The following is a 22,407-nucleotide window of genomic DNA, read 5'->3' as shown; positions in this document are numbered from 1 at the left end:
TGACAAACTGCGACTTTCTTGACTTTCATAATTGCCTTTTAAATTGACAAACATCATATGTGTAATTCAGGGCACAGTTCAGACGGAATAAAAAGATAAGTTGTCTCTCGCCATTGACTACCATACATATTTTTTCCGAAGTAAGGTCCCATGAGCCGGAAGCGGAGGGGAGGGACTTAGGCTCTCTATAGTAATAATAATTAAAACATACCAAAAATAGCAATAAGAAATAATATTTTATATAATAATAATTATTATTATTATTAATAGTTTTTAGTATTTAATAGTTATTATTAATCCATACATACTAAAACATTAATAATAATAATCATAATATATTATATATGCTATTAATATAAAATACTTATTAAATAAATAATAAACATAACAATAATTTATAAATACTACAAATACTGAAATATAATAATGATGATAAATAATTACATTAATAATAGCAATAATAAATAATTAGTAATTAATTATAATAATGAAAACACCAATAATATTAACAATAAACAAGTAGTTATTATTGTTTTTTTATATTTATTGGTTACACAGATAATAACAATCATTAAAATACGTAATTACTATAGAATTAATAAATAATAAGGGTATGTTTACACAACAACAATGTACTAAAAGGTTTTCCTTTGCGTGTTTCGCGATCCGCGAAAATGACTAAAAACACTGTATTATTCATGCCAGGCCAGTAGGTGGCGATGTCTATAGACTGAACATGTTACGCGCATGACGTGTGCACAAATTGGTGTTTTTGTAGTTTACACAGAGATGATAACGGTATCATCTTCACAAACCCTTCAAAAGTTTATATACATGTAAATGCCCCCAATCATAAACATGACTGATCATTAAAACATACCAATAATAATAATTAGTAAATTATTCATTTCAAAAATAATAATAATGGCCAAAACATACCAATAATAATATATACTGTATATATTTTTATTTCAGCCAGCTGGATTGTGTGCTTAGCGACCTGACTAGCAACTCAGCTGAAGGAACCGAGTACTTCAAGATGCTGGTGGGGGTTTTCGCACCCGAGTTTCGCAGTGTTAAGAACATGCACTTGAGGAACTTCTACATGATTGTTCCTCCTCTGGTGGGTCTTCAGATCTGTGAAAATGTGATGTGTCAATCTCTTGCAAACTGCAGCATCACGTGCATGACGCTCATTTCTCCTCTCCCTCGCAGACAGTCAATTTCGTGGAACACTCCATCGGCTGCAAAGAAAAACTAAACAAAAAGAACAAAGTGGGAGCTGCGTTTACAGACGATGGTTTCGCCATGGGTACGTGTTCATTACGCTTACGAACACCAATGGTGTTTTATCTATGAACGATATATTCAAGGACCTTTCCCGTGTTTTCCAGGTGTCGCCTACATCCTGAAGCTTCTAGACCAGTATCAGGAGTTTGACTCCCTCCATTGGTTCCAGGCTGTGAGGGAAAAGTACATGAAGGAAATGAACGCAGTAGTGAAGGAGCAGAACGTTCAGTCCACCAGCCAAGATGAGAAGCTCCTGCAGACCATGAACCTGACCCAGAAGAGACTGGACGTGTATCTGCAGGTGTGGGACTCGCATCTTCATGCTCCTCAACAATGATGGCCAATCGCTTTGTTTATTCACATCTTCTCTCCATTTGTAGGAGTTCGAGCTGCTTTATTTCTCTCTGAGCAGCGCTCGAATCTTCTTCAGGGCCGATAAAACAGCAGCCGAGGAGACCCAGGAGAAGAAGGACAGAGGTTGGTTAATGGATCCATGATCTCTAGAACATCTTGTAGCGACTTTTTGTGCCATAGACACTTATTTAAGCTCTCTTTACAGAGGAAGTTGCCAAAACGGGTCCCGGTTCCTCACCGATTGAGGGTGAACCAAGCGGCAAGTGAAACTACGAAGCGGCTTGAATGATATAAATCATGGAGGTTATAAACATTGATCCTCCAGCCACTATACTTCTGTGGAGTCTGTACAGCGTCTTAAACTCATTTTGGCGTTACGCCACCTGCACTCATTAGACTGGAACTGACTGTGGATTTGGACCAACTAGACCATATTTGTTTTATGCACCTACAATGACGTTCAGCTGCTGTTTTGCAAGCATTATGTTTTTGATAATGACAAGCTCATGTAAATTTGAGAAATGTGATTGGTAGATGAAGGTATGTTAACATCCTCTTAAATATTAGGCACAAGTATTTTTAGATGATAAAACCACCATTTACCATATGATTTTTTTTAAATACAAAAATGAAAAAATGACATTTCTGAAAATTATTCAACCTCATGTCAAATTAAAATCTGTATTTTATTGTGTGGAACATTTTTTGGTCAGAGTGAAAGACAGGGTTATTTTGGACCCCATTTACTTTCATTATTAGAACAAAAATGGTTCTTCCACAAAAGAAAGGAAATTCATATAGGTTTTGAACAACATGAGGGTGAGTAAATGATGAGACCTTTCATTTTTGGTATTTCAATGTTGACTTATGGAAACTAGAATGCTTTTTGTTCTTGTCAAGAGTACTAATTTACTTTACTAATGGCCAAATCTTATTCAACTCCATTATCTTTGAAATGTGCCATGTGTGATATAAAATGTTTAGTCAATTTGTGCAGCTTAAAATGTGTCCAAAAACACATACGTCCTTGAGCACTGTGATGGAGGAAGTTGAATTGCACTTGCCTTAAAGCTGCTTCTGCTGTCTTACAGTATTCATAGTGATCGGAAAGCACACTACACAGCAGTGACATTCCATCTGATTTTTCTTGTCTATTTTGACCGCTTGTAAGTAGTTTGTGTGCATTAACCATTAACCTCACGGCATCTTTATTAAAATACTTGGAGGAAAAACAACAAACCGTCTGCTCGTGTGAAACAGGAAAAGGCATGTTAGTTTTAGTAATGCATTACAGAGAGATTACAAACAGCATGCTGGTACTGTAAGTGCGGTCTCACCCACACAACCCCGTCCCATACAGAGTCCAAACACTGGTTCAGGAAAGCCGTTCTGCTTTATTACAAAGAAAGGGAGCCTTAAATGTGGTCAGAAAATACAAGATTGGTCTGTTTTTCGTACTATCGGTTTTCCCTTTCCTACGAAATGCTTCTATTCAAATAGCTGCAGCTGAAATGTCTCCCGTGGTTTTTCCCCGAAATACAGATGTCCTCGGTAGGCCCTCCGTGTCGCCTTTATTCGTTTAGTTGAATTGGTCTTTAAGTGCACAGGGTAACAAACGTGATTCCCCGTCTGGCAGCTCAACATACTGTTCACTAATTTTTTTTGTCTTTTGCATTTTTGCTTCTACCACATAATGCCATTTCTGTTTACCTCCTAAAAACGAGGTCAAGCATAGTTACTTCTTCCAAAATAGACGTAATGTATATATATATATAGATACATCTATCTATATATATCATATATATACACATTCATACATACATATCTTTATTCATGTGATGTCAAAAAATTAAAAAAATGTACACGTTTATTACAAAATCGTAACAAAGACTGAAAAGGGTTTGTATTCATTCTGGAACAATGTTTCTTGATAAGCTCACAACCGCCTGGTCCGCGGCTTGTGCCCAGCAACGGTCACTGAAACAGTCTGATTGGGATTTATTGAAACTAAGCAGAAAACAGCTCGGGATGAGGAACGCAGGTGGATGGAGCAAAAGGAATGACAAACGAAAGAAAAGGGGGGGGGGGAAGCACCTCCATGATGTTAATGACAGGGCCGCGCGTCCTTCCAGACAACGATGTGAGCGGAGCGATTTTCCCACATTAAAAAAAAAAGCAGAAAACAATTTTTGTGTTCTTTTATTACTAAATAGTGCAACAATGAACATTGCATTTTGTTTTGCCCTTGTGTATTCACATGTATTGGATTTGTCTTTGTGTCTGTCCTGTTTGTTAGCGCAGCGCGCTTCGGAAAACAAAGCGCGAACTGCGTATTTTATTTTTTTTCTCTTTAATACCAATGGATGTGTTTGTGTGCTGTACTGCAACTTCAAAGACTCCAGGCAAACACCAAAAGGGGCTTTCCATCAGAGGAGTAAACAAAACATTGACCCTGCTCGAAATGAAATGGAGGGAGAAGAAGAAGAAAAAAAACGTAAGAGGGGAATTTAAAAACAGAATGAAAATATATAGAAGTGTTTTTTTGTGTTCGGGCAGCACATAATTTGTAAGGCAGGGTCCCTCCCCCCCAGTTCTCAAGGTGGAGACCCCTGCCACCCTCCCCTCCCCCTCCCGCAGTTCTTGTCCAGACAGTTGAGGAATAAAACCAGGTTTTTTGTGGTCGGGCAGGTCGGCTGGCTGTCTCTGGCCGATCGCTCCTAGAGCTCACGGGTGCTGATGGACGCAGCTTCAGAAGGCCTGCTGGGCCGGATTGTAATTGAAGGTGGTTGGCACGTGAGGCCGCTCCTCTAGCTTGTCGTATTCCAGGTGAAACTCCTGAGAGACGAGAGGAAAGCACAGAGCTGACGTCTAGCCGCATATACCGTATTTTCCGGACTATAAGTCGCACTTTTTTTCATAGTTTGGCTGGTCCTGCGACTTATATTCAGGTGCGACTTATATATCAAAATTAATTCAGACGGAGATGAACCAAGAGAAAACATTACCGTCTACAGCCGCGAGAGGGCGCTCTAGTTGGCGGAGTTATTCAGAAGCGACACCATATGAAGAAAATTCAATGGATTCAGTGATGTGGAATGAGATTGCGGGAGCTTGGTGAACTTGTTTACTGGTAACTTGCTTGTTGGACTCCCTGGCTTATGTTAATTTAGCCTATTCAGCCTCCCAGTCCCAGGTATATGTTCTTTATGCTATTGTGTAGCTGAATAACTGTTAATGTGTTGCGTGAACATACCGGACACCTACTCAGCCTGTTGTTCTGTGTGCTACTGTGTAGTTAAATAACTTGCCTTTCCAGATTAAATGTCTGTTCTTGGTCTTGGATTTTGTGAAATAAATTTCTAAATAAATGCGACTTATACTCCAGTGCGACTTATATATGTTTTTTTCCTCTTCATGACGCATTTTCTGACTGATGCGACTTATACTCCGGAGCGACTTATAGTCCGGAAAATACGGTATATATATATATGACACTTGAAAGTTCAGTATGATAATGACATATTCCGTCATTATCAGCATCGACAGGTAACTGCACAACTGGTCAAAGAAGTACTTCAAGGTACACATTTTCAGTTTTCTACTTTTTTTTGTAAATAATCAGTAATTTTTAATCTATGTTCACACTGCAGCAGATCGATTCAAACATTTTTGGCATGCACGTGTGAAAATTAACTGAATCCCATAAAAAGTACTTTTGATCAAATTAAACAATATAATTTATTACAATTCATTTTAATGCATTTAAAACACATATAATTCTGTCATTAATTACTCACCCTCATGTCGTTTCAAACCCGTTAGACTTTCGTTCATCTTCGGAACACGAAGAGACATGATCACTTTATATGATGAACAGACTGAATTTAGGCTTTTATTCACATATAACAACCATCAACTCACACATCAGTTGTGGTAAACGGAAACTCGAGCATGATCGCTTAATGTGCGAGAACCAATGAGGTTCATTCTCGTGTTACGCAGCACGTTTGAACTTCAGCAAGAACCAATGAGGTTCATTCTCGTGTTACGCATCACATTTGAGCTTCCACAAGAACCAATGAGGTTCATTCTCATGTTACGCATCACGTTTGAGCTTCCACAAGAACCAATGAGGTTGATCACGTGACCCACCGGTAGCAATGGCTGTGTAGTTCGACTGCTCCCTGACTCGGTATCCTTAATCTACCTGTTCTCAGTAAAACTATCAACGCTTGGTTAGTTTTGGTTGCTCTGATGACGGTGCAACAAATGAAGATGGCAAAACGTCAATTAACGTTGGCTCACCCGGAAAAAAAGCGAGTTCAAGACCCTAATTGTGTTCCTGGGGGGGAACTTCGCGCCATTGTTGCTGACAAGTTAAAGAAGCACCTCAGCTTCGTCAGGGAACTGTTTAAGGAACAATTCGCCCCGATCACGGATAAACTTAGAGTCCTGGAAGAGGACGTTCGGCTGATAAGAAATAACTTCTACAACATGCAGGCAGCATTTCGTAAAGCAAAAAAAGACACCGTGGAGGTGAAGCTAGCAGTGGACTCTCTTCAGGAAAAGTTGGCGATAATCAAGGACAAAAGCCGCCAGTCCAATGTCCGTCTAGTGGGACTAAAAGATAGCCTGACTACGTCAGACTTCGTACTTCCGCTCAATTTCATTTCGCTTCTGTACTCAGTCTGAGACCGCGTCATAGCTTTCCGTTTTCCTCCGGCCTGAAAACAGCCGGCCAATCAACGAACAGAGGGCGGGCTGAGAGCCGTGACGTAGACGCTGATTGTACCGTGGATGCGTAGATTTACTTCACATAATCTGCAAAAGTCGTTCACAGCCATGTTCACTCTGGTATTTCGCTCGATGGTTTTGTTTTCGCATCATACAAGTGTTTACAGTGGAAGTTAGATGCGGCTGAGCATGCGCATAACACACGCCATAACCAAACGTTATGTGATTTTAAGCTTCAGACTAGCGCCCCCAGGCGGTAAAGAAAACGTTTTTCTATTACGGAACTCCAGACTCTCTCTACGAAGCAAAGCGAAGTAGCAGAGTCTGGTATTACCAGGCTAACTAAAAGAGGGTGTAGAAGGAGATGACCCTCTGCGATTTATTCAGAATAATCTTCCTAAATGGATTCCCGTATATACAGCGGTGAGCGCACGAAATCTACCCCTTGTACGTTCATCTTTAAGATGCTGCAGTATCAAGATCGGAATGCAATCCTGAATGGAGTCCGTGCTGCTGGACAAATTCTTCATAATTGGATCTCCACTGCTTTTCTTCCCAGACTACAGCACTCATACTGCGTCTAAGAGGAGAGCGATGGCATTGGCAAGGAAGAAGCTAACTCAGTTGGGAATGACGTTTTTTTTGCTCTATCCCGCGGTAGTGAAAGTTACTCACTGAGGGAAGATTTCACTTCTTGAGACACCAGCGGAGGTTGAAAAGTTCGTCCTCAATCTGAAATCTTCCCTGAAGGGAGCTGAGGCAGTCGTGTCACGAGAATCCGAGGTGAATGAGCATGAATCGTCCCATGTTCCCATGGAGGACCTTACTGAGACGGATTGATTTTTTCTTTCATCCGGAAAATGACCGGGTCATGTGTTGACGGACGAGCCGGACTGCTAGTTGTCCGCGTATCCAAAGACTGTTACGGTAAAGGCAGGTAGAAGAGTGTTTGAGAAAAACGGAAACTGCATAGTGTGCCTTAAAGGAAGAAGAGTGTGTTTTAACTATGCATACTGCCCGTTCTTTTACTGTTCTTGTTTGTGTTTTTCTGTTCCATGCCGAGTCCGCCCATGTAAGTTTAATTTGTTTTATGCATATATTTATATGCGTAGTATTTGTATGTATACATGTATTGCGTATTTTTTGATTGCCGCCCGCTATCTTTCCTGGGGACTACTTTTTGGTCCTCCTGCCTTGTTCTGGTTGGTCTGCATATTGCTGTTACTCAATAACTTATGGCTATAAATATATTGTCATGGAACTTTAATGGGATAAATAGCCCTATCAAGCGAACCAAATGCTTAGATTATCTAAGATGTAAAAAGGTCTCTTTTGCCCTTATACAAGAGTCTCATTTGAAGTCAGCTGACGTGCATCGCTTTCAAAATAGATGAAGTAAAGTTGATTTTCTGCCACTTCTTTTATCTGATTATCCCAATAATTACTACTTTAACCTCTGTATCGTTGGGCTCCAGACACAATCGCTGGAGATTTAATACTTCCTTGTTACAGGACTGTACATTTGTGGCTGAATTACGCAGCTCTTTGAAGGAGTAAAAAAAAAAAACCACTAAATGTTTTATTAGGGGTAAATGTATAAGTTTTTCATCCTTCAGTAAAAAGCATAGAGAGAGCCGTAAAATCGAATTAGAAAAACAAATTGATCTACTGGAGAAGGAATTAAAAGGTAAATTTTCTGAGATCAAAGCCAAAGAAGTAAACGTCCTTAAATCAGAATTAAAATCTATATATTTGCATAGAGCTGAATTTTTCAGATCTGCTATTAGGCATGAGGGTTCAGTATATACTCAACCTAAGGATGTAAATAGAGTATTTGAATCCTATTATCAACATTTGTATACTTTAGAATCCAGCACTGACCCAACAAATTTTTATTTATTCCTTAAGCATTTGAATCTTCTCAAATTAAATGATTCTCAGCACGATATATTAGACAGCTCTTTGACAAATGAAGAACTGAAATCTGCCATGGACTCCATGAGCAGTAATAAAGCCCCTGGGTTAGATGGGATTCCCCCGGAGTTATTGAAGACATTATGGGACATAGTGGCTCCCTTGATACTTAATACTGCTTTAGAAAAAGGTGCTCTGCACAGGCACCAAAACACAGCTTTAATAACTTTGCTTTTGAAGAAAGGGAAGGATTCTCTTGAGTGTTCTAGCCTAGTCTTCAGGCCAATTAGCCTTCTTATCCACAGATTCAAAGCTGATGGCAAAAGTCTTGGATCAAGTATCAGTCAGGTTTTCTAAGGGGGAGATTTGCTACGGACAATATACGTAGGCTTCCTCATATTATTCAACAAGCAGACTCCTATACAGCTTGAGTGGAATTTTTTGTGGTCTGTCCTGGAGCGGTTTGGGTTTGGTTCTGGTTATTTTTTCATGCAAGCTGTCAAAACTATCTATTTTGATTGTTCAGCCAGAGTTCTTACTGGTCCTCATATTTCTCCTTCCTTCCGTCTTGGCAGGGGCACTCGCCAAGGATGTCCCCTGTCACCCTTGCTTTTTAATTTATCATTAGAGCCTTTGGCCCAAGCGATTAGACAATGCTCAGCAATAGTCCCTCTATAAGCTGTATGAATATGTCTCATAAGATTTCACTCTACGCTGACGACATTCTGTTGTATCTATCAAATATCACAGATTCAGTTAAAGAATGCTTACAATTATTTGATACATTTGGTAAACTGTCCAGTTATAAAATTAACTGGGCAAATCCGTACTTTTGCCCCTTAACTTAGCTGCTAAATCAGAGATTCAGGCCTTACCCACTATGATTCCAGTCCGCGACCAGTTTAACTATCTTGAGATTAGAGTTTTTTCTTCATTATCTCACATTGTGTGGATTAAGTGGAAATTAAGTGGAACTACCAGTCTCTTCTGCATAAGATTTCAAGTAATCTTCTGTGTTGGTCTCCACTCTGCTTGGCTCTTCATGGTAGGATGGCCACAATTAAGATGAATATACTTCTGTGGCTGAGCTTTATATATTCAACTTTACCTCTGGCACCACCTATTGGTTACTTTAAAGAGCTTCGTACAGCAGTAACAAAATTCGTATGGAATTATAAAGAATTCGTCTCAAATCTATGCACAGGCTAAAAACTCATGGAGGCTTATCGCTACCAGATTTTTGGTCCTATTATTTAGCATACCAAATGAGACCACTTGGATTTACATTTTACTGGAATACTTACTGGAAAAGTTTGTTTCAATTATATGCCATTCTATCAAAACCTGGAACTCTATCAGTCCAGGACTTACTGACAGATCTTCTGAGGATTCCGATCCAAAAGGACCCTCTGGTTTTTCTTTTGCTGGATGATTCCTCACTGTCACTGTCTGTCAATCAAAGGAGGATTCTGTCCACTGCCCTTGCTGCTGCTAAAAAGGTTATCCTAAAACTGTGGTTGGAACCAACTACCCCAGCTATGTCTATCTGGATGTCCTATTTGCTGGACATTGCCCTTTTGGAGTGTACCACAGCTAAAGTGCTCGGCGCTAACAGAAAGACAATACAATTTTGGTTGGACCTTATTGAGACTTTATCAAAAAGACTTTGAGATCCTTCTATATATAGTTTTGGTCAAAATTTTATGTTAATTTCTTGTAATATTTATTTATTTTATTTATTTAGTCTTATGGGCAGATCTTGGCCTTTGTTGTAAATAGTTATACACACAAAATGTTTATTAAATAAAGAATCACAAAGAACCAATAAGGTTCATTCTCGCGTAAGAACCAATGAGGTTCATTCTTGTGTGTTATGCAGCACGTTTGAGCTTCCACAAGAACCAAAGAGGTTCATTCTCGTGTTACGCAGCACGTTTGAGCTTCAGCAAGAACCAATGAGGTTCATTCTCATGTTACGCAGCACGTTTGAGCTTCAACAAGAACCAATGAGGTTCATTCTTGTGTTACCAACACGTTTGAGCTTCCGCAAGAACCAATGAGGATAATTCTCGTGTTACGCAGCATGTTTGAGCTTCCACAAGAACCAATGAGGTTCATTCTTGTGTTACCAACACGTTTGAGCTTCCGCAAGAACCAATGAGGATAATTCTCGTGTTACGCAGCACATTTGAGCTTCCACAAGAACCAATGGGGTTCATTCTCATGTTACGCAGCACGTTTGAGCTTCCGCAAGAACCAATGAGGTTCATTCTCATGTTACGCAGCACGTTTGAGCTTCCGCAAGAACCAATGAGGTTCATTCTCATGTTACGCAGCACGTTTGAGCTTCCGCAAGAACCAATGAGGATAATTCTCGTGTTACGCAGCACGTTTGAGCTTCCACAAGAACCAATGGGGTTCATTCTCATGTTACGCAGCACGTTTGAGCTTCAGCAAGAACCAATGAGGATAATTCTCGTGTTACGCAGCACGTTTGAGCTTCAGCAAGAACCAATGAGGTTCATTCTCATGTTACGCAGCACGTTTGAGCTTCAGCAAGAACCTATGAGGTTCATTCTTGTGTTACGCAGCACGTTTGAGCTTCCGCAAGAACCAATGAGGTTCATTCTCGTGTTACGCAGCACGTTTGAGCTTCAGCAAGAACCAATGAGGTTCATTCTCGTGTTACGCAGCACGTTTGAGCTTCAGCAAGAACCAGTGAGATTCATTCTCGTGTCTTTAGAATGGTTCAAGCAGGTTCGGTTGAGTTTATTTTCACTGATTAATTAAATCTGTTCATCATATAAAGTGATCAAGTCGCTTCAGAAAATTTGGACTAAACCACTCAATTCATTCATATTTCATCAAAAAGATCTTTATTTGTGTTCCGAAGATGAATGAAAGTCTTATGGGTTTGGAACGACATGAGGTTAAGTAATTAATGACAGAATTTTCATTTTTGGGTGAACTCTTTAAATTATGGTTATTTAAGTATCATCATCTACACTTTCTGGATATTTTATACAGAGTTAGCTCATTGTATAATTGAAAAAAATCATATTGGTCACGACTATTATTTACACTATGTCATTACTATAACAGTCATCTTACGAGCCATTAGAAATGGCACAAATCCGATGTTAGGTTTCAGAAATATCAGCAAAAGATAATCAGCAACTCTCGGTAGCTTAAGACAAAAAGATTTCAGGACAACGATTTCAGTATCTTTACCTTAGCGACCTTCCTCCAGTTATGACAATCAAAGAAGTAGTATGTTCCTCTCTCGTAGGTGTTGGTCTTTAGCGTGGGCTCCATGCCAGGTGCTCTTGTAATCCAAACCCTTTCCTCTTTATGGTACCGCCAGTCCCGGTTGAAACTGCAATACAACAAAGCGTTCCATTTAACCTCTCGACGTCCACCTGTGGTTGGTTACCAAAAAAAAAATGTTTGGGAAAAGAATGACTTAATCAGCATGACGTACAGCTCGACGGCAGCGAGGAGTTGTAAGAGGTCTCCTCCGTTCATGTAGTAGAGGTAGAACAGCAGGTCTTCACCATATCGCCCCAGTTTTATTGCAGCCAGCTGTGTAGAGCACATTATGAGGTCAGCTGGGTGCGCATCACAATTTCAATGCTGTTTTATTGCAGTGTTTATCACCTCACCTTGTCCCTTATGTGAATGTTGGTTAAGTACTCTGAAGGAACATGGAAGTCTAAAAAAAACAGTTGCATTCATTACTGAAGAGCCAAAATGAGTTGGCCATCTTTACCAGTTAGGTCAAATTAACTCTTACCAATGTCTTGTGGTCGACATGGAGCTGAAGCCCAGGGAGATGCAAACTTAGGATACAGATTCCTACAAGGAGTTAAAACAGAAATGAAGAAATGAATGTGTGGACGAAAAGAGAACATTGACAAGAAATCAATATTTGGCAAAAAACTAAAGCATCGTACTCTGGAGAGTTGAGGTTGAGTCCTAGCGTTGTTAGGTCGCTTCCTAAAGCCAGGTGAACCATCCCAGGGTCCGTCTCAGCTGCCCGGATGAATGTCAGGAGTCCAATCATTCCAAACTGATCCGTCACCATTCCTGAGGGAATGTTTGTTACCTTGCCTATAAAAGATGAGAACGGATGTCAAGTTTGATTGAGTGTTTCCAACGGACAGGGTTCCCACATCTTCTTGACCAATTAGTTTATTTCCTGCAATTATCAGATGAGATAACATTGCAGTCTTTGGGGGGTCAGAAAGCTCTCGGATTTCATCAAAAATATCTTTGTGTTCCGAAGATGAACGAAGGTCTTACAGGTTTGGAACGACATGAGGGTGAGTCATTAATGACATACATTTTTGGGTGAACTAACCCTTTAAGATACTGCTTTCCATGACTTTTCATGGGGTTGGAAGTATTATTATTACAATATTTTTTAAATGTATAAACTTGAAATGGAAACCCTGACTGGTGCATTGAAACCTGCATGAGCAGATTCTTGATAAATAATTGATTAAAAAGCACATTACTTGTTTTATTCAACAGTTATGTTTTCAAAGCTGGAAGTTGTTTGAAATACATCCGTGAATGTTGCTAGGGAGCCTCACCATCAGGCAACACCTGGATCCCTTTCTTTTGCTGGTTGTTATTCTGTGCTGATGATGTCTTGTCGCCGGGAAATTTGGGTCCATCTGCACTTGAGCTGCCCTTGCCTGAGGAGTTCAAGTTCTGTGGAGACAGCAGAGGCCAGAACAATGAGTTAAAGGTCAAACAATCGTCACAGCACTGGACAGCATCACTTCAAATTTGAATAACCAAGTTTCCTTATTCCTTACCCATTCTGCAAAACAATGACACGTTATTTATTTATTTACACGTTTATTTATATCTCTCTATGAAGCTTATGAAAGATCAAATTCAGGCAATACTGACTGATTTGCTTTCATCCGTGCTCAATGTTGGGTCCTTGTAGTTGGGCCCGGGTAGGGCTGGGAAGTCTTCGTTGTGAATCGAGAAGTCCTGCGACTGTTCGTTCGATGGCTTTGTGACCATTCCAACTACACAGAGATACATTTTAACAAAGGTTTGAGGGTAATTGTGAGAAAATAAAAATAAAACCACTGAACTTGTCATGCATTCACAACACATCATCCATTGAAGGAGAAGCATGCTAGATTTAGTCATAAAATCTAAGAGGGTTTGGGTTTCCGGCTGCTAAGTGATGCGACTGTGTAAAATGAACTCGTACCATAGGGTGCCCTTCCAGCCAGCGGATTATGCAACGGTGTTGGGTTGCCGTTTCCCTCCCTCCGACTTCTGTCTGCAAGTGCTGGGAATTCTGAGAGATCTATTCCTGTCACGTTTTCACTCCCGTCTGCCACACAGGTGATAGAAAAAGAATAAAATGAGAATAGAATGCTTATTTTTCTAGAAAATGATTTAAGCGTCACGTTTCCTGTCATGGTGTGTCATCACCAAGCACGATCAATGAAGCACTCACCTGTCCCGTTGAAGATGTTATTGGATAAGGAGTTCATTCCAAACCCCTGGCTCCGGCCCATTCCAAATCCTGACATACTACAATGACACACATGAGGATTTGACCCTTTTGTTAAGGTCAGTCTTAATCAGTCTTGATTGGCCTTATCTTGGCCTAAGGTGAAAGTTAATTAAAATACATAATATGTATTTAAGATTATGAGAATCCACTTTTTAACATAAAATCAGCTTTAATTTTAGCAATAAACAAAGGAACAAAGGGTGTATTTAAGAAAGGAGATTCTAACAAGATGGTGTGTGCCCATCAACCATAAATGTGCAGAGAAAACAAGCCTTGCGGAAAAAAATTAGGCCCGTTATTCGGTTATAATGGGAAAAGTCCATTAACAAGGCTCAACAATAAGGATGGCTTGCTGATCCTGGGACAGTGTAAGAGAGTTTCGATCCAGTTGACGGGAAGTGTGCAATTGGGTCACACTACTTCTATTCAGCAAGGACACATTACATTGATCAAAAGTGAAAGTAAAGACTTTTATAGTATTACAAAAGGTTTCCATTTAAAAAATGCTGTTCTTTTAAATTTAATCAAAGAATCCTGGGGGGAAAAAAGATCACAATTTTCACAAAAATATTAAGCAGCACAATTGTTTTCAACATTGATAATAATAATAATAATAATAAATGTTTCTTGAGCAGAATATCAGCATATTAGAATGATTTTGAAGACTGAATAGTGGAGTAATGGCTGCTTTTTTAACAGTAATTTTTAATTCTAACAATATTTCAAAATAATGCTGTAATAATCAAAGTGCTCCTATTATGCTATTTTAAAGGCTTCTTGTGTTGTTTTGAAGTCTCCTATAATATATTTACATGCATCAAAGGTCAAAAAACACTTTAGTTTTCTCATAAACATTGCCGCAGCACCTCTTTTCAACAACACGAATCAAACTCTTCCAGTCTTAGCTACAACTACATTGTTTGAGGGTAAAAGTAGACGTTGTTCAAAGGCAGCCAATGAAGACCACGGGTACCCATTATGCAAATGTATTACAAACCTACGTAGGTTCATGCAGGAAGAAAGACTGTAATTACTGACGACTCGTTTCAGGTCGTTCAGAATCGCTTCTTTCTTTTAGGAGACAATAACAATATTTATTAGGGATGTGCACAAGTACTCTGTGTGATAGCGACGATCAATCATGAAAACAATGATCTCTGTGACTAAATGTTTTTTTGAAAATATGGATTTGAAAGTGTGCAGTGATGCCTGGAATCACTTTGATCATGAAAATGCACCAATCTGCCATTTGCATAACATTATAATGAAAACACTATTGTAATAGAATTGTTTGTGCTTTAGTTGCCCGTGTTTCAGAGTTGTTACGGGAAGAGCGCATCCACAACGGAGTTACACATTCAGACAAGTTCACGTGCGCATTCGCATCCATTTGTGCAGAAGTAAGTCGTATTATTACTTTCATGTTGTATGTACCTGATTAATCTCATATAGAATGCGTTTGGTTGAGTTCATTAACCCGCTAGCAACGCGGTTCAGTTTACCGGTGTTCAATCACTCTTCAGCGTCAGCTCATAGCCAATGCCCGACATTATTGACTATGATTTGGTTATTTGAGACCTTTTAGATGTTAATTTTTCAACAACAAAAAAGTATGATATTATTAATAATCCAGCAGTGTTCTTTTTTCTTTTTTTTTCAACAGGCCTATGTTTTCATTTTTAATGTTTTAATTATTTTCATTATCACCCTGACGGACATGCCACGCCCCCACACAAGCCCCACCCCCCCGAGTACGAGTACTCAGTTTTGAGATATATCAGTACTCGAAATGAAAAATTGACAAAAATGCCCATCCCTACTATTTATCTGTACTTTGTTCTTCGAAACTTTGCAGAGATTTTACATTCACAGACAGCTATATTACAAACTACAGTGGTGCTCACTGCAAATGACGTCCAGCTCCACCTCTCCGGATGTTATGGGTGGAGTTATGGAGTTAGGATTAGGGTGAGATTGGATATTCTAGCTCCACCCATTACACCCAAATTACATTCAGAGAGGGGGAGCTGGACTTCACACTCGACCCATGGCTCTACAGTGAGCAGCCTCTCAAAAAAATGCATAATAGGGACACTTTAAATGTTTTTTTTGGCTGCTAGCCTAACCCTCAATCCTTACTGTTGAGCCGTGCCATAAACGATAAAGATAAATTAAAGACATTCTATTACTGTGGAAAAAGAAAGCATTTGAAGTTACAAAAAGTGTCTTCAGAAGTCAACAATCTGACCACTGTCTTGGCACTGGTATTTCTGTACATGAATTTCTTTTAAATAGTAAACTGTACTAACTGACATGTTAAACTCACAGCCTCAAAAAGCCTTGCCAAATCAATCTGTGTTTGCTCACTCGCGTGTGGCCAGTCTTACCTGTTGATGGTGAATGGCTGGCGTGCTGGCTGCTGTTTGGGCATGCAGATAATGCTGGGAGAGCTGCGGTTAGGGCTGCCCAGACCAGAGCTGCCCATGCTGTTGGTCCTGCCGCTCATGCCCATGCCCTGCCCTACCTGCGAGCTCATCATGTTCCTGGTGTTCATGGGAAGGATGCCCCTGCGGAAACATCAGCAAGGCAGGGATTTAGCACAGCAGATCACGTCATCCCACACAACATAAATCACACGGAGGAGATGGCGTACCTGTTCGGCGATGGTGGTGTGTGGAGGGACATTGTTGGGACGCCTGTGGTTGGGGTGCTATGGCTCGGTAACTGAGTGCCTTGTGTTAAACTCCGGTTCAGTTGAGGATTGTTGTTGCTCATACCTCTTGTTGAGAAACCTAGTGCACCTACAAATTAAGAAACACTGATCAAATGGTGCTCAGAATCAGAGTGCAAAGTGCTTTCATGAGAAGCACAACAACTTATCAGTAATATAAGCCAGATCGAAGACTTGTACTCACTTTGCGGACCATACAAACTCGCACCAAGTTGTGACAATTGACCTGACAATGACGGCGAGGGAGATGGCAGCATCTGTAAAACAAGTTTTTTAAATACTATGTAAACAAGATTATTAAACACACATATTAGAAACCTTTTTCATATACATATTTACACATATCCATAAGTTGTAGAATGTAAGATTTTTGAAAGAAGTCTCTTATGCTCAGCAAGGCTGCATTTATTTGATAGGTAATATAGTGAAATATATTCATATTCTTGTTTTTTTTATGGAATTTATTCTTGTGATTTTCAGCATCAATACTCCAGTCTTCAGTGTCACGTGATCCTTCAAAAATGATTATAATATGATGATTTGCTGCTAAAAAACATTTATTATTATCATCAATGTTGAAAATAGTTGTGTTTATATTTTTGTAGACACTGTGAAACATTTTTTCAAGATTCCTTTGACTAGAAAGTTCAAAAGAACAGCATTTATATGAAATGGAAATATTTTGTAACATCAAAACTGTCTTTACAGTCACTTTTGATCAATGCATCCTTGCTGAATAAAATGCTTCTTTTATATATATATATACATATATATTGAATGGTAGTGTATATTTCTCATTTACATTTCTCTCTATTTCCCTTACTGACAAATGAAAAATGCTTTTCAGCACTAATGCAACATAAAAACAAATTATGACGCACATTAGATGTGTATTGGATGCTTTATCTGTGTGCTTTATCTCTGTTGCGTTGCCATTCAGAATGATGGGAAATACAAAACAGCTAAATTGTAGGCATAATTTGTTCCCGCCATGATTTTTTATTGGCACGCTACCAACTTCAAAAGTCTTTCACATTAGTTCACATTAGTTTCAGTAATGTAATTTATCAGTAATGTTTTGAACCATATATGGGTGAATGACGGATAAGGATTTAAAAAGTGAAGAAAAATAAAATTGGTAAAAAATTAAAATTGTAGGACTTTCTATACTTATTAGAGTGTTGTGTATGTAATGCAATGATATTTACACATTTCAAGAATGTAATTAATCATTTTTTTTGGTGAATCAGATCTTTTTCCCCATGAAAATGTCATTCCTGGGTAACGTAATGAATTTTTAAATTAACTATATTTCTACCATTGTTGGCATATACAAATGTACTGATCTCCATATTTGGAGCTCAACAAACAATTAGTGCTCGGAGAACTACATTTTAATCACAATTAATATAATCAATTTGGGATTTCATATAGACATGGGCTCATTTTTGGCTGCTGATAACTCAAAATTCAGAACCAAATAAAAAAAAAACCTGGAAACTGTTTAAAAATGTTTTCCAATAAAGTAAATAAAACTTGTTTTATCATTAACTCAACAAAAAACTGAGTTGTGTAATCTAAAACACAAATATGAGTTAAAATAATTGCCTATGTCATTGTTAGCCAGAATGACATACTGTTAGCCGGAAGGACATTCTGCAATATTTTTAAGGATTACCATAAAAAACATCCTCAGTATCATTTTTCTTTCCAACACTCAAACTTGAAACAAAGTAAGAGACACTGACAAATTTTTAATGATTTAAAAATCTGTAAATTTATAGTAAATCTGTAAAATTATAATGTTAAATAAACAATGGCCAAGGGTATAGTCCAACACATTATACAGCTAAAACATTTAGGGCCCTATTTTAACGAGCTGAAATGCAAGTATCAAACGCGTAGTAACTTTGTGGGCGGATCTTTGCGGACGACGCAAATCTAAAATGTGTTGGTCTGAAGTCGCTTCATTACTCATAGGTGTGGTTTGGGCGTAACGTGAAATAAACCAATCAGAGTGTCATCTTACATTCCCTTTAAGAGCAGGCGTGGTTGTTCCATGGCGGATTGCTATTATAACGGCGGATTTGCCAGGCGCGGTTCACAGCCGAGGAGACCGACGTTCTCGTCAGGGCCGTAAAACACAGAGAAGTGACATTGGGGATGGAGAAACACACCCAGATCAGCTTCAGTTAAACAGGCGTATCATAATTTGGGTAAATGTGTAAGCTAGATTTATGCCTATTTTTTCACATCTATGAACACAATGATTTCCCTCATGTGGAATATTTTTGCTTGAAATAATGTATGGTTTGCAAAAATGTGAACTGGTAGCGTCTTTGTGTAGATGAGAGAATCAAAGTGTGTGTGCGTTGTGCACACGCTACATTATGGCCAAGCATGCGCCCTTATAACAGCATCTGAGTAACACACCACTGACTTTAGACAAGGTTTCTCCTGGTCTGTGGCGGAATTGTTTTCTGAAACTGCAAAATAGCACCAGGGAACGTTTGTGCTGGAACACGCCTCCTCTTTTCCCTGAACCGCCCCCGGGAGCGCAAGTTCATTCCCTAATTTACCGAAGTGCGTCTGTGGAGGGAAAAGTCCGCTGTGCGCGGGTGAGAAATAGGAATGACACATGCGTTGGTGTACAAAGTCAATTGCACTGGGTGCAAGATATGGACCTTAGGCTTATTGCAAATGAGTCAAGTCAAGTCATCTTCATTTATACAGCGCTTTAACAATGTAGATTGTTCCAAAGCAGCTTTACAGTGATAATAGGAAATTAAAGTAACAGAGATTGTTTTGGCTTTACAGCAGCTCTAGAATAAAGTTATTGTCCAGCTAAAGTTAGTTTTGATTGATTCACTTCCATCGCAACGATCATTAGTTATTAACTTAAGGGCCGCTAACACGACACCGTTCTAACAGAAAACCGTTCTTTCTGCGCAAACTTTAAAAATGCGAACCTGTGAGAACGCTGGTGGCGTGCGCGTATTATGCGTTTAGATTATAGGAATGTTTATAGGAGTGTGAACCTATTTCAATTAATATTTAAAATTTGCTTACTGATACATTATCATTCCACTGAGTCAACACTATAATACCTTGCTCTCTTTTGTCCAAGATACTCAGCCCTAGCTTTTGCATCTACGTTTATCCTGGCTCTGAACCGTCTCTGCCTCTCTTTATTAGACAGAGGCATCTGGCAGGACAGAATTGACCTTAAAACACCAGAAGCTATACTAAAGCTATACTTTAATAAAATGTTGATAATTAATAAATTTGATTACATTATTCATGATTTGACCATTAACATTACAAAATTCAATTCAATGATAAAGACCCATGTGACTCATTGAATCATATGAAATCAAGTTGAATGACAGCAAAAATATGGCAAAAAACATACAATTATGTAAATAATGTTAATTTTAATAATACAACTATAATAACTATGCCTAAAAGTTTACAAATGTTAATTAAAAACTAGATTTTTATGCATATGTCATTCTGGATAACGGATGACATGTCCTGGCTAACAGAGTTTTTCTGTTATCCAAGAATGACAAGTTGTTATCCAGGAATGACAAAACAAATATTTTTCTTTATAATCAGGCACTAACTTAACCACCTATGGAAAACTACAATTTAGCTATCATCTCTTAAGGTAATCTTTTAGATCAAATAGATAGTTTTTTAATATAAAAACATTATGAATGTTTTATCAGTGTTATCCAAAAGGACACATGATATTGCTACAAAGTGCACCAGTGACTGAAAAGGTCAAAATATCAACATTTTAAGAGACGCTTCCTGACCTTTGCACATGTTCTGGTGCTTCTTGAGGGTCTTCTTTTTGTTACAATATTATGTCACATGACATACCAAAATGCATTATGGTATAAAATGGTCATTGATGTCCGTTATCCAGGACTGACATTAGCGAAATCACAATTTGGAGACAAAAGTCTTTTTGTCATAAAAATTTAAATAAGCTTAGTATTACCACTATATTTGTAGGTATTGTTGAAAACATCAATACAATTATGCCCAAGTAGATTTTAAATACTTTTATTTATATTTTTAAATTTTTGTTGTATTTTTGTATTCAGATTTTAAGACGGGACAGTTACCCGGAATGACATTTTAGGACTTTTGAGCTCAATAGTTCCTTAAAGATGAATTATTTATAATAAATTCTCACATGAGTAATTAAAGAGAGGGAAGTTGAGTCACTTATGAAGTGCATTTAAAAATGTATACATTTTTAATATTATGAATATGCTTTGGACACCAGAATTGACACGCCACGTCATTGACCCATATACATTTATGAAGGACTATTGCAAAATAAAAAAATGAATTATTATTTTGGAAAGAAAACATTTTAACAAATGTTTTGGTGGTCAGGTCAGTGGAAATGTTCGCAGTGCATGTGAAATAAGCCAGTAATAATGTAATATGTTGTCATTCTATCGGACCTAAGGTCAACAAAAGCATTAGACACGATGGACAAAACAATTAGAATTAACTAACGACTGTTCTTACGTCTTTCTCCGATCGATGCGGAAACATTGACTGCTGGGTATAGTACATTTCTCTCTCGTCCGGGTAGTCACTTTCGACCCCCTCATTAAACTTCTTTCTCGTTGCACTGAACATTCCGTTTGTCACCTACGGAAAAAGAGGAGATGGTTAAAACCAAGATATTAAGTTCCTGATCACCCATATCTGAAGCAAAATCATATCAGGTTATCTTTGCACACATCAAGTGGACATATCATTAACCAGCTCTATATGGCAATACTGAGAACTTGTAATAAATAATGAATTACCACGGCAGAACAAGACCTAAGGCTATATACTGCTTTAAAAGAGCATTATGAAAACGTACAGGCTGTTTTTTTTTTCCTTCAGCACAATTTACCTAAATCTCGCAATTAGGATGTGAACGATTAAACTTTACTGTAATTTAGCGAGTAATCGTATGCTATAAGAGCATATTGTCCTGCTATTTCGGTACGTTGTTGAACAAATAATGTATTAATCTATTCAAAACACAGCAGATATTTGGTGTATGGTTGTAAAACAAACAAATATCGCTTTCTGAACTGACACCTGACAACAAACACAAAATCAGCTTAAAACACCAGCTAAATCCATAAAGAAACATCAATTACTAGCCAGATAGTTTAACAAACTCACAATTCAATACACCGTAACATCATTCAAAATATTAAAACTGATTCGTATGTGTTATGGTGTTACGAACATAATTACAGAGATAAATAAGTAAAATAAACAATGGCATGTCGCGAAATGTTCTCATTTATATCAGCTAGTTAGCTTTGCCGATAGCCATGTAGCTGCTAACTAGACATTTTCGGCTTAAATAAAGATGAATGAAAACCAAAACACATTGAACCACTTAATCTATATTAGTCATGATGTTTCAGTTTTATACTAGATGTCTAGACATACATAATGCATGTATCTATCTGTTGAAATGGTTTAGGCCTCTATCTCGGCTGACTGTTTTTGTTAGCACTCAGCGCTAGTCGGCTAACTCTGGCCTCCAGAACAAAAACAGAAACCAGTAAAGCCGTGCAAACGTGTCATTGCATTCATTCAGCTACTAAATATCTGCTTGGATAAACGCATAAAGCTGCAAATGTTCATTTGGCCCTGTATATGCTATGCAAACCCTGTTGTGCAATGTATTTTTAGGGTGAAAATGAAATTGACTAACCGCATTAATTTACCCTCTCCTCGCAGATCCAAGATGGCTGTGTATCCTACAGGCGAGAATGCTGGGGGAATAGCCTTTACCCTC

General features: G+C 38.5%; 2 protein-coding genes across 2 annotated transcripts in view; one reads left to right on the top strand and one right to left on the bottom strand.

Annotated features, from left to right (window-relative positions):
* The window catches only part of washc4 (WASH complex subunit 4), a 16,607-nt gene extending 13,569 nt beyond the window's left edge, over nt 1–3,038 (top strand). The window contains exons 29-33 of the mRNA XM_084094544.1: nt 976–1,123; nt 1,216–1,312; nt 1,395–1,591; nt 1,671–1,767; nt 1,850–3,038. Of these exons, the coding sequence (XP_083950670.1) occupies nt 976–1,123; nt 1,216–1,312; nt 1,395–1,591; nt 1,671–1,767; nt 1,850–1,911 (601 nt within the window). The 3' untranslated portion in view covers nt 1,912–3,038. The remainder of the gene's footprint in view (nt 1–975; nt 1,124–1,215; nt 1,313–1,394; nt 1,592–1,670; nt 1,768–1,849) is intronic.
* On the bottom strand, nt 3,019–22,407 carry cnot2 (CCR4-NOT transcription complex, subunit 2). The gene is made up of 15 exons (XM_084094545.1): nt 22,324–22,407; nt 21,123–21,248; nt 16,756–16,828; nt 16,494–16,641; nt 16,228–16,407; nt 13,781–13,857; nt 13,529–13,654; nt 13,213–13,337; nt 12,888–13,008; nt 12,246–12,402; nt 12,086–12,147; nt 11,955–12,004; nt 11,774–11,874; nt 11,524–11,668; nt 3,019–4,479 (listed from the first exon to the last, which is right to left on the bottom strand). Exons 2-15 carry the CDS (start codon nt 21,234–21,236, stop codon nt 4,393–4,395), a joined length of 1,566 nt encoding a protein of 521 aa, XP_083950671.1. The 5' UTR covers nt 21,237–21,248; nt 22,324–22,407; the 3' UTR covers nt 3,019–4,392.

This window comes from Abramis brama (genome assembly GCF_963993115.1).
Source record: "Abramis brama genome assembly, chromosome: 20".
NCBI lineage: Eukaryota > Metazoa > Chordata > Actinopteri > Cypriniformes > Leuciscidae > Abramis > Abramis brama.
The sequence above is the reverse complement of the archived record's forward strand: the minus strand, read 5'-3'. Positions and strand labels throughout refer to the sequence as shown.

What these genes read in the sequence shown, in the direction of transcription:
- cnot2 (XM_084094545.1), bottom strand. Translation starts at nt 21,236, where the DNA reads ATGTTCAGTGCAACGAGAAAGAAGTTTAATGAGGGGGTCGAAAGTGAC. An exon ending in ACACCACCATCGCCGAACAG is followed by an intron (nt 16,408 to 16,493) that starts GTACGCCATCTC and finishes ATGTTTCCGCAG; the next exon opens with GGGCATCCTTCCCATGAACA. An exon ending in GATCCAGGTGTTGCCTGATG is followed by an intron (nt 12,403 to 12,887) that starts GTGAGGCTCCCT and finishes CATCTTTTATAG; the next exon opens with GCAAGGTAACAAACATTCCC.